Here is a 13,173-nt window from a genome sequence, read left to right as displayed (position 1 = left end):
GCTTTGAAATTACGGAAAGATAATGCTGAGCAGAAGTTAACCTAGATCAATGAGAGCACTGCAGTTTACTTTATAAGTAGCACCTTTGGGTGCACGGCTGAAAGGCTTTTAAAAATTCACTATCCTGTACATTGATTTGCCATGATGGGAAACTGAGGCTGCAACTCAGGCAGAAAGAATACACACTTCCTGCTGGGACTGAGCTCTAAACAGTGTCAGTATGTAAGAGGTTAGAATCAGAAATCAGAGCTGCACAACATCACTGATAAAACAATGTGGTAACATACTATTATTTAGCTATAGGCCTACTATATCCCTATATGAAGAAGGTAGTAAAACATTTCAACCTAAAAGCCAGTGTCATACATTTGGCTTGAGTAATGATGACATTAAGTAGTGGTATTTGTTCCTCGTGACCCATGCTGCTTTGAGAACCACTGCACTAACATACCCAGCATCACTTCTGAGATTGCTCACCTGCCACACCCATGATTACCAATATTGACACTCGAACATGCGCATGTCCATGAGGATGCTGTGCGGTGGGGGGTCCGCGCCTGTCTGCCTCTCTCCATCTGACCTGCCCTGATGCTTGTGGTAATTGTTTACGTACTAACATGCACGTTGGTATACAAGTGGTAAGGGGATTCTGTGTGGATAGTGCATTAAAGATCACCTCGGTGTCCATGCTTGGTGTACTGAGGCCCAGCCCTTGTCTATCTGTGTGAAGCCGACCGGCTTCCTGTGTTTGTGCGATTCTCAATAAAAGCTGAGTCAAGTCAGACAGAAGCAGACAGGATTAAAGCGGAAATTAGGCACTTTTTCTTTCAACATACAAGATTTTCGATATTTTTTGACTTGCAGGCACTTGGGAACTGTATGATACAATTTATATCAATAGATCAGGTTAATATAAATTAAATGAGTCTTTATGGCCTATGCCAAATTCTTTTTCTTTTCATTTTCTACCTAAAACATTTTTGCTCATTTATAAAAAAAATATGCTATTATTCACCAATTATCAAGTCAGCAAATTGCCTTGATAATGCCAGTGGTAGACACCACATTCACTCACGCATGTAATGTATTCATGCATTTCAGTATTGTACTTAACCAAACTAACCGCAACATTTTGAGGCATGCCCTACACTTTGTCTATTTTCATTTTATGCTGCTTTTAACGACTCTGCTTCACTTCATTGGGACATCTTGCTAGTTCTTACTCCACTTTATTTATTTTAGAGCTTTAATTACTAACTGATTTGAAAACATCTGATGTGTCATTCTCAACAAAATTAACTGACTTATGATGGGTATATAGGCATAGTAATTAAAACAGTAAAGTGATGCTTACACATTAATGCATCATTAATTGAAATCTAATAATATAATGTACAAAAATGGGGAATTCTTCCTACTAACACTTACTACCTCTACTTGACTTAAAGAGTAGTGAGTATTTTTCCATCACTGGCTAATGTAAGCACACTTTGCACACAGGGCCAATGCAGTTTCAAGTTTTTATTGTAATATTATCAACAACTAAGCAGTCCATGGCAATGAAAATCTTTGATCTCAGGTTTCCTCTGACAATGATAATAATTATGTATGCAAAGTAAAGTATGAATGACAATCTAGGGCTTAATTAGTGCAGAAGATTGTGGATGCAAAGTGAATACTGAATACAAGCTGAGGACATTTGAAAAATAAGAGAATTAGTGTATTGCTTAAATTCACATTTATCACAATGTAACGAGGAGCTCAGTGAGGCTTTTACGCTGAAAGTCTTAGGCGGAAGTCAAGGTTTTCAGCCTAGCTTGACACCAGTGGCACGAGCAGGGAGAGAGAGGAGAGCGGACAGGGAGCCCGCTGCTGCCACCTCAACATGGAGTAGCGAGATCCCCGCATTTAGCTGAGAAGCGGACCCCACGGAGAGGAATACGCGACGGACTCTAATGTGATTTATCCACCGAATTCATTTCAAATGATACAGCCGAAATTATCTTTAGTAAACGCAAAGGAAAGCTCTGCTTTTATTTGAAAGATGGCGAACGACTCTCCTGCTAAAAGTCTAGTAGACATAGACTTGGCTTCATTGCGGGTGAGCGCTGCCGAACCGAGCCTATGTTTTTTGTTTTGTTTTGCTATCTTTTATTTCACGTTGCTCGGTTAACCACATGCCCCCCCAGTCTGGCTAGCAAGAGCAAGTTTTAAACTGTTCTCATATGTCCCTTCTGGTTGGAGCTGAAGTATTGAAAATGACCGCTGAGCCAAAGCGAGGTGTTGCCAGTGTCTGGTTTTCCTTTGTTCGAGATGCGTTTGGCATGTAGGGTAGACCAGGGCGCAACAGCTGGCTCCCACTGCACAATGTTGGGTATTAAAAAAAACACATTATAATTGCTATTTATTTACACAAAATCGCCTTTCTGTCTTTTTTCTTTTCAGGATCCAGCTGGGATATTTGAATTGGTGGAGGTAGTTGGAAATGGCACCTATGGACAAGTATACAAGGTTGGTTGGAGGCGCAGTGCATGGCCTGTCCTGTTTTCACTGTGAATGCTCCGGATTGCCAATGTTTTCCCCCCCCTCATCAAGCCTGGGAACAAAGATACTGACATTTCAAAAACATGTCTTGACGATGGTGCAATCAGACCACATCGTGGGCGATTAACGTTAACCTGAAAGAATCAGAGATGTTATGTTAGAGGTTCTACTAATGGTAGTTTGTTTTGATATCAGTCTGATCATTGTTTAGCTGAACATGTGTGTAAAGAGTGAATCAGACAGTCTAGTGTCTGATGCATCACCTATCTTGCATCACCTGCCTTACCGAAAAGTAGGTGAGAAGGCGAGGATGGAGAAATGATATCTGTCATGAGGCTAATCCTGCTGGCCTCACGCTTTTGTCTGCAGCACATTCATTTTTTTTTTCTTTAAACCAAAACCAAATTTCATATCCTGTTTAAATCAGTTCAGTGGATGGGAATCCCACTCTGGGCCATCTGCTCTTGGTGTCATATTTCTCTGTTGGAAATTAACATTGCGGCTGTTGAAAGATATTACCAAGGAGGAAGCTAGAGAGACACAGCGGGTGCTCATGTAGGAGTCAAAGATGTGGTCGATGGCCTTGGATTGAAGACACATCTGTCCATCTGCCTATAATGTTGCAATGGGCCTCCTAGTATTGTTATTGATGCAGCTAGCTAGTCAGTAGGCTCCATTTTGTTCCCTGCTGCTACACTGTAAGATGACATTCACCACATGCCTTAATGGTAAGTAGACATCTAGTTTGCTAAGCTCGGTGCAGACTGTTAATAGGCTAGTAGAAGCAGACTATCCCCAAAAAAAAAAAACATCAATTTGCTTGTGCACTTAGCAGCAAGCTAAGCTGAGTATTTAATTCTGACAGCCCACAGTGCTCCAGTGACCTGCATTCAATCCCCTAGTGCAGTGAAATTCCAGGGTCCCCACCGCCTGAACTCACAGAGCAAACCCATCTGTGTGCATGTGCTCACATGATTGCCACACCTGAAATCAGCCCTGTGCAGCGCAGAGAGAAGGAGCGGATGATTGTCATTAGGAAGTGTGATGCAGCGTGCTATCTTGCCACCAGATGGTTTTGAGCCGGGCGTATGGGACAGAGAATTACTGCTTCTCCCTCTATTTGTCCCTTTAATCTCTCGCTCCATTCACTGTCCGATGCTAATTCTATTTGCGAGTGCTGCTGTCTGGGAAGGGAGCTTGTACAAGAGAGGGCTGTCAGATTAGCCTGCAGTTAACACAAGGACATGGTCGTAACAGCCTGAATGAGCTGAGCCAAACCGTCTGTACAAAGTTATAGCTTACTGTAGCCCAATACAGCTTGCTGCAGTAGCCTTTCAATCAGCTGTCGGTCACTGCATTGACTGTCATGTTAACCAGTTGAATGGGCATGTGGCCTGTGGTGGTGGTGGTGGTGGTGGGGGTGGGGGTGGGGGGGGGGGGGGGTTCAACTGGTAGAAGAGCAGCTGTCCAGTTCCAGACAGAACCTGCCCACAACTCTCACAAAGCTGAGTTTGTCTACTCGCTCTTTGGGTCTCTCAGTCCATCAGTCAGTTAGCTCCTCAGACAGGAGGAGTTTGTCCGCAGGGTTTCAAACACCAACCGACTAAATAATCCCAACAGGCCCCCAACTGAAAACTGGGTGGAGTTTCATTACCCTCTGCGGCCTTTTCTGCTTTGTTAAGCACTTGGTCACAGATCGCAAGGCCCTTTTTAGATCATGTGTGACCACGCTTCTTTACTCTTTGATTTGTGGTGACTTTTGATTCCTTTGAGACATTTTCCTTTTAGCTTTTTTTAGTTATTTAAGGAAAACTGTATAGAATGCCTGATCTTGAGAAACGTGGACTTCAAAGTTGGTTTTCACAACAAATGTCAAGTGTATAAGTGCAGTTTTTATTTATTTGTTCATTTCATTTCTATTTTTGCTATGATAATGTAAGGAGAAAAGCCTATTGGTTTTGCAAGCTTTCACTGACTTATACTTTGAATAGTTTTTCGTGCATTGCTGTAAAAAGGATTTAAAAAAAAAAGAAGTGCTGTAGAAAAACATTCTCCTTATTTCCACAGCATAATAGAAATATAAATATTTCAAACCAAACTCAAATATAGACCTAATTAAGTCCTATTGCTGCTGGCCTAGGATCAGATCCCACAAAAAAAATATATTTCTATATCTCTGCTGTGTCGCACCACTTGCAGCTTTACCCAGAAAATTAAAGAAGCAAGCTGTTCTCTAAGACCTGAAATGCCATGTCAAGGTTCTTGTGGCCATGCTGTGCTGCAGGCTCTCTAGCTGTACTCTCTGCCAAGAGGGCAGCCGTTGCCCCTGGAGAGGTGCCAGATTACAGTCAACTTCAGAAAACCCAGCACAGCAGAATTTGACTGATGGTCAAAAAGCACATTTTCATATTTTGCTTTGGTCAGCTGGCTTATTGGAATGTGAGCTCGGATCTATATACAGATTGATCACCCTTCTGTACTGTATTATTATCATTAGTGATTCATTCATTTAAAAAAAGCATTGCGGTCATAATCTTGTGCTAAAAACTAGCCCGCAAAGATGCCAGTGTTTTAACCAGATTACGCTGTAAACCAGGGAATGATCTTTACCTCCGTGTTTCTTGCAAATACCAATCCACCGGAAGCATTACACTATATGTGTCTCACGTCATTAGTCGTTCAAAAATAATGCATTTACATCTACACTCTCTGAAATCACTGTGAGACTCTCTCTGGCTCAGCATCTCATAAGATAATGATAAGATAGAAAAAGACAATTCCTCAAATTGTGCGTGGTATGCATGGAAGATTCCCTCTGCTCTACAGAATGGCCATATATAGTCAGGCCCGAGGCTCCAGAGCCCCTGCTGACCTGCCTCCATGCCTGCTATGCATCCGAGGCTGTGCCACCATTATTTTCAAACTGTCATGTCCCTATGTTTCACGTGCATGCGTGTGTTAGTTAGTTTAATTTTATTTCTGCGGCATGGCAACATACACACATACATACATACACACATTACATATGTACAGCCATCTCAGACTTTGAGCATCATCCTTATTTACCCGATCTATATCTGCTTTTATCTTATTAAACATAGTCACGCTGTTAACAATAAAAAGGACAGTAGAAGACAAACACAACTCATTTACTTTCTCATTCAAACACATGATACAGATCAGTTTTTCTTCTTCTATATTAACATTGTCCTGTTTCAACAGCCAAAGGTAAAACACCAGATCTCACCTGGGCACAGATCTTTTCCTTTTAGACAAATTATATACAACCTAATTCTCTGTGCCATATTCAGGTTTTATTATTGCAGAAATGAGTAATTTTGTGTGTTTGTTTAATGGTTAAAATCCATAGTGAATTGACTTTGACGAGGGGGGGGGGTCTATTGATGGTCACCAGCAAGGCCATTTGGCTAAATACCCACAACAAGCATAAGTATCCGATGGAAAGATTATTAGTTTTTTAATGTGCACATGCACTACACTAAAAACACTCATGCCATATACTAAAGACAAATTTCCTCCAGCAAGCTAATTCTGTAGCTCAGCAGCTCCTCCTCTCCCAGTACTGTCCTCCCATCTCCTTCTTTTGTTTTCTCCCCCAACCTTAGGGACGGCCTCGCCCTGCCCTCAGGACAAGTAGCTGTCTCTCCTCCGGGGGCTAGCTATGCCTGATGGTCACAAGAGGGGGGGAGCTGCTGCTGAGGAGGGAGCTGAACCTCTCCTGCCACTGCCATATGGTTCTGGCTGGGACCGGTGCTTAACCCAGTGCCGTAGTTATCAGCAGTCAAAGCAGCAAGGTCCTTTGAATGTTTGTTCAAATCGTGGATTTTTATGAAATAGGCTGGTGCTGGGATCTTAATGCAGTTTGCAAACAAGTGAACGATGCTTCCGATGGCACTTCAAAATCAGTGATGCCATGTTGGCACATCAGCTCACTGCAAAGGGGTCGGGAGATGCTGTCTGATGGTCTAATCCCCACGGACACCGCTGCCATGTCTGGGAAGTATCCAGCCTCAGCAAGACACAGCCAAGCCATGTCCAGCCGAGCCTGGCTGATATTGGATTATTAGACATCAGTGTTAATAATCCAGTGTTGGTCAATCACTGTCATAAAGTGCGCTAGTAAAATCCAGCAGAAGCCTTGTGATTATTATTTTAATATGCAGGGATGTGTGACTATTTTGCCAGTCAAATTAACGTTACAGGATTTAACCCTATTAACGACGTGTTACTGGCAGAGCAGTGTATTAGATGTCAGGCTTGCCTAATGAATAAACCGTTGTTTAGAGCTCATTGGTAAAGGTCTTGGGAGCTTGGGTGCTGCATGGCTGGGTAGCTCTTAGGTCAGAATCAGGCGGTATTGAATGTGTCACCCATGCTGCAACAGGGGCCAGGTTCCCATATTAAGTCACACTTGCGCTCTTTTTCTATTATCTACACACTGTTAGGACACAGGCTAGTAGATACATTTAATTGTGCTCTTTTAAAATACCTGAAAGGCACGTTTGAAACATTTTAAGCACAAGTTGAAGCAAACACACACTCGAAACACACACTCTTCCACTCTGCATCCTCTCTAGCTGACACAGTATGCATCTCTTTTGCCCCCGTCTCCCCCACAGTGACCCTCTCCCTAATGGGTGTCACAAGACCCACAACGTCCTCTGACTGGCCACGCTGCCTGAACAAAACTCTCTGTGTCTTCGGTCCGCGAGTGTGTTCATGCCACTGTCTGTGTGAAGCTCATTGAAAACCTCATTACTCGAGTGGTGTTGAGATGAGACACAAAGGCGCTGGCAAGACGAGACAGTCTCTTGCCTGTCTTTCCCCCAGCGCCTTTTCTTGACTGCTTCTTTTCTCTTCAAGACCACTTCTTGTTTTAATGTGCTAATGTACTGAGTCAAATAGATCCCAGCTCAAATCATTAATGGTATTTTCTCAAGAAGAGTAAATTCCTTTTCTTTTTAAGACCCACACAACTTGCTCTCATTCCTACCACATGCTCCGCTCATCCTCTTGTTTTTGTTATTTTAATGACATCATACCTGGGCCAAAGGTGTTTTTCTTTGTGAGAATCCCTTTTACATCTTTCCCTGCTTTAAAAACCTGATGGGAAAATATTTGATGTGCAATAATTAAATTTCTGTTTGGACAAGGCTCCAACATGCATTTTTGATCCTTTACAGCAGCCAACTACTGCACTGTGATCAATAGACGTACAGGGCCATCAGCGGGCCTCCTGTTTTGAGATTTATCTTTCCATGTGTGCTCCCTCTTCCCATTCACACATCATCTTTTCCTTTTCCCAGCTTCTCTCTTCATCTCTGCACTCGCTTCCTGCCTTTTATTCTCCGTCCATTCTCATCACTGTTTCTTTCTTTGTCTATGCCACCTCTTCCATCCTTACTTCTCTGGAGAGTGCTGGAGTGGAGGCAGCATGGCTGTGTGTGTGAGGGAATTGGGTCAGTGTGCTGGAATGCAGCAGCAGTATGAAGTGGAAGAGCCCAGAGAGGCAGGGGCAAGGCACTGCCGTGGCTCTCATGTGCTGCTACTTACTGCCGATTGATCATTTCTTTCCCCGGCATTCACCTGACGTGTGCGCTGTGGAATGCGTAGGCATCTATGTGTGTACTCAAGACTTCGTATCGTTGCTTCCCAAGGTAGATGGAGGTTGTGACCAGCTTATTTCTCACTTTCTATCCACCCACCTACTCACTCTGCCAGTTCAAATGTCAACTTAGATCTTCACATGACCCTGCTTGGGGGGGTCATCCATCCCTCATTACCACCGCCCTACCAGCTCACACCCCACGACGCACACATTCCCACTGGTGACCTTTTGAAGAACCAAACCATGGCACCCAGCAGTTCTCTCCCACCCTTGGTGCATTAACTAATGATAATATGAAACAAAGTTAGTTTTGCACCTACATGGCTAGTTAAAACACATGTCGCTCAATTTCAGCACTCTGTTGTGCAATGGCAGTGTGAGCCAAGTTTCTTGTTGGGGGGGGAGTATGTTTACCTGCTTAGAAAGCCAGCCAGCATTTTGAAGTAGTTGCTAAGTGTGATTGATCTTACATTAATGTAAAAGGTATAGAGCGGGAGAGGTTCTGGTCAATCAGGATGCAGAGGATACAAGCCTTGTGGAGGAAGTCTATGGGAAACCGTACTCCCCATTCGTCCACACCGACTCTGTGGGCAGACCACTAACAATACTGCTGAGCATTACTGCTCACTTCTGTTCAGTGCAAATCCACCCTAAAACACAAATCACTGGTTTTATAACAGTATCTTAAACTGTTTTCATGTATGCTTTTACTGGCACAGTTTTTAGTTTATTCATGAAATAATGCTCATTTAATAGGAAAGTTCAAATTCTACAAACTCCTAATGTCAGCACCCAGTTTAATAGAGTAGCCAGTTAGTGCCTTGCTTTTCAAGTGTCTAGTCTTGAGTGAGATTTCTTCTCCAGTGTTGTTAACAGATTGGTATATTTTGTTTTTGGGTAGATTTTAACTTATTGTCTAGGCTAGGCTCTAAAGCCAGTAAGTCAGTTAGTGGTTTAGTGCTGAGCTGGAGAAAGGCCAGCAGCACATCTGGCCATGGTTAAGAGGAGCTGCGATGGAGGAGTGGAGATGGAGGCCAGGGAAGACTGAGTGAAAGCTCAGGGCCTTAGATAACCCCTCCACACACACGCCTAGCTGACTGCTTCTAAGGGGGCCCTTTAGGGCCTAGCCGCAGCCATCCCTTGATCCACCTAACAGGGGTCCAACCACAGGACTAGAGCTGAAACCATTAGTCGATTATCCATTAGTCTATCGTCAGAAAATGTGATCGGCAACAGCTTGATAAATAATTCATTTTTTTTTTCTTCAGTTTTGGTAATGGTAAACATTAGATTAGATTTACATTAGATTTGTACTGCTTCTCAAAATGTTAGACTTTTGACGATTGATATAATTAGTACAAAATAGTCAACAGATAAATCAATAATGAAATTATTATTAGTGGCAGTCCTAATATAGGAGAGTTGGCCTTTAAAAAGTAGAGAATGTAAGATGTTGTCTGTCAGTTTTGATGGGAGGACATGAGACCAGTTAGCATAGACATTACTGTATATTAGTTTTTTTTTTTTTACAAAATTTGTTTTTGAAATTCAGTGTGCCAGTCACTGCTCTATGTATTGTTACGCTTAATGATGAAATAACCTTGTGCTGGAGAAGGGCATCATTTATGGCTTAGAGGACTAAATTATTGGTATTAAGTTAATAGTGGTGTAGTTATTGTAGAATATTGCAGAATACTACTAATGCAAAGGAGTGCCAGATCCATACTTACACTTGGGAGCATGGTTGCAGTGCCTAGTGCAATATCCTTATTTAAAAAAAAAAAAATTGTTTATGAAGAAAGTTAATGAATATTGAGTGATATATTGTTGGAATCAGCTTAAAAAAAATCCCGTATAGATGATGCTATTATTGCTTATTATTATCTTATTTTAGATAACCATAGATATGACATGATGATAGTTTATATGATAGTTATGTCAGCCAATGAGTAACTAATTTAAATTGCATTTTTAAAAAATGCCAAAATTATATATCATGGTCACACTTTTGGATTTGCTAGACTCTCAAATATCCAAATTGTATTGGCCTGAAAAATTGGCCATTGGTCGGGCACAATTGTAAACAAATCTTTGGTTAAAGGATGCATAATAGTCAACATAAAAATACTTGGTCAAGACTGAAAGTCCACAAAACTACATTTACAGCCGCAGCTATTTTGGTGAGTGATTAATTATTTATATAATTTTCACGTTAAAATGCCAAATATTACTCGGCTTCAGCCTTATGAGAAGTAGCTTCTTTTCTTTGTTTGATGTGATAGTATGAGTTTTGGACATTTGGTCAGACAAAACAAGAAATTTAAAGATGAGGTGATGGGCGTTCTTCTCCATTTTTATTTTATTTTGTAGAACAATTTTTTTTTATTCTGGGAAATCTGCAAATTAATGGATGATGTAAATAATTGTTAGTCATAGCTCTAATCTGCTTATCTACTAAAAATGTTTAATTTACAATCTGGATGAGAAATAGCTGATGTTGACTTTGGCACATTCCATCATTTTGTTTGCCTGTCCCTCTTAGAATAGCCTAGTTTAAAAGTAGATTTTAAAATCTATTAAGCATATTTGGCAACATCCTTTCCCCAAATCGAAATTTCCCAAAACGTGCCTGTTTTTAATTTGTGCCGATTCACAGCATTTGTAAATCCTTGAGCAGCTTTGTGTCAACCCCAAGGTAACCGCTCAGTGTTTTCCTTTTTTCCCCAGCACAATGAATGGATGAAATGAGGGGATTAAGCATGCCACTACACTTGTGTGTAACCCAGCCACACATCCCATTTCTCATATGCTAATGTTGTGCAACCCAGTTCTGTGGTATCAAGATGTAATAACCTTGTGGCCAAGATAACCCTATCTCCACCCATAAGCTGAGCGATGTTTGTGTTTTGTATGACTAATGTCTTCAGGCTTACAGAGAAGGAATCATAGCACATTCATATCCTCATCCCCTGCTATCTATTCCAAATGATGTATCTTTAAATCACTGCTGAACCCAATGTAAACAGACATTTTTCTTAGGCTTTAAGTGGTTTACACACACATTTATTTAGGCACTGTTAACTGTAAAATTGTAAGAATAACTAGCTTTGGTTTAATTACAGCTAGGGCTAAGCGATAGGGAGAAAATCAGATATCACAATATTCTTGACCAAATAACTCGATATTGATATTGCGGCGATATTCTAGGATTGACAATTGGCGCTTTAACAAAATATCTTCACACTTAGATTTTAGATAAATAATCATCAGTAATGTGGACATAATGGAGTGGAACAGTCTCGTAAGTTCAAAAAAGTACATCACTTTACCGTAATGCTGCCTTTAAAACCAGTAAAAGACAACACTCATGTCATATCCCGATATCCAAAATCTAAGACGATATCTAGTCTCATATCACAATATCGATTTATTGCCAAGCCCTAATTACAGCCAAAAAGTGAGATAAATGGTATTGTTAGTATCAGTGAGCTGTATCCCACAGAAATCTGGATGGAATTCAGAGTAAGCTGTCGTGCTTAAAGGAGGACAGTTGACGAAGTGCAGGGACACAATTGGCGTTTAGACACTATAATTTCCGACCTCTTTTCTCCCGTTTTTAATATTGAGAAAGAGAAAGCAATTGTCTGATTTTTACACTATTTACTTCTGGAGGTGCAGTGTTTACACCTGGTGTTGGGTGTGGACTGGAGGACTTTAAGCAATATGGATTCTTGTCATAAGAGAAAGTGTTGTGGCAGTGAATCAGTGTTGACACTCAGGTTGGGGTTTGTAGCTACAAACAACATGGAGATTTATGCAGTAACGTTATGCTGTGTGAGTGTGTGTTTGTGTGTGTGTGTGTTTTATTGCCTATAAACTTTTCATTTGTAAGAAGAAGGATGTGATATTTCTTCCATCAAAAGTTACACTGGCTTGCTTTAGCTATTAAAAGGGTTTCAAATTAATTTCCTGCTGTTCAACTACTTGACTAATTAATTAATTAACTACTTGTTTCAGCTCAGTAATAAATAATAGTTTCCAGACTTTCAGAGTAATAAGTCAGTCATAAATCCTATGACCACCAGTTAACTTTTCACTGAAGGACAGTACAAGTGAACTTAAGGCAAAGGGATGAGGTTGACAACGTCTGAGTTCCTCCTGGTAACACCTGTGACCAGTGTACCCAGCAAAGGAGGCTGCGTCGGCACGAGCAGCTAATACATGGGGAGCTGACAGCCATAATGTCAGCTTCACTGTTGTTGTAGTGGCAACCCTTGGGATCAAAGTGGAGAGTATTAAAGGCATTGTAAGTGTCCCTCTCATCCCCCTCTCCTACCCAGTGAAAAGACAGGGGCCCCTAAGCCTGCATGGCTTTTATTGTCATAATCCATACAGTTTCAGTTGACTGTGGAATGCACTGGCTGAGATGGTGGTGGTGTTCGTGGGGCTGTCCACATGTGTGTCTGGATGTGCATTAAGTTGTGTACTCCTCCTGCAACCATGAGGTCTGTACAGTGTATTGATGTATGTGTTTCTGATACAGTTGCTGCAGAGACACAGCAGCGCTATCACTGCAGTGTTGTCCTAAAGAGCCAGAAGGGGAATACCCACACCCAATTGGGCCAGCTGCTGAAAAAGTCCCATGCTTTATCTCCTCTTTGGGGTTGGGGATGGAAAGGAGGGGTAGTAAAGAGGCCTCTATTTCGGTCCTTTGTTTATGTAAGGAGTGGCATTAGGGTGTTAGGAGAGCAGAGAAGTCTGGGAATCTTGAGTAGATAGCTTTGGAACGATATGCTCATCTGCGGCACTGTATATAGTAAGTTTACTTGTACCGTGGGATACATTGGGCTTGAGATTGTAATCTCTAATGAGAACAATAAACAGTTGAATTTCAATTCAATTCACAATGACATAAAACAAATCACATTTTAGAAGCTGAAACCACCAAATGTCTGGCATATTTTTTTAGTTTTTTTTTTTTTATAAGAAAAGCAATCAAT

General features: G+C 41.4%; 1 protein-coding gene across 1 annotated transcript in view; it reads left to right on the top strand.

Annotated features, from left to right (window-relative positions):
* The first annotated feature begins 1,822 nt into the window (after positions 1 to 1,822).
* LOC116673914 (mitogen-activated protein kinase kinase kinase kinase 4) overlaps positions 1,823 to 13,173 on the top strand; it is a 34,290-nt gene continuing 22,939 nt past the window's right edge. Inside the window, 2 exon segments of the mRNA XM_032506278.1 lie at positions 1,823 to 2,101; positions 2,446 to 2,511. Of these exon segments, the coding sequence (XP_032362169.1) occupies positions 2,045 to 2,101; positions 2,446 to 2,511 (123 nt within the window). The 5' untranslated portion in view covers positions 1,823 to 2,044.

This window comes from Etheostoma spectabile, chromosome 24, assembly GCF_008692095.1.
Source record: "Etheostoma spectabile isolate EspeVRDwgs_2016 chromosome 24, UIUC_Espe_1.0, whole genome shotgun sequence".
NCBI lineage: Eukaryota > Metazoa > Chordata > Actinopteri > Perciformes > Percidae > Etheostoma > Etheostoma spectabile.
The sequence above is the reverse complement of the archived record's forward strand: the minus strand, read 5'-3'. Positions and strand labels throughout refer to the sequence as shown.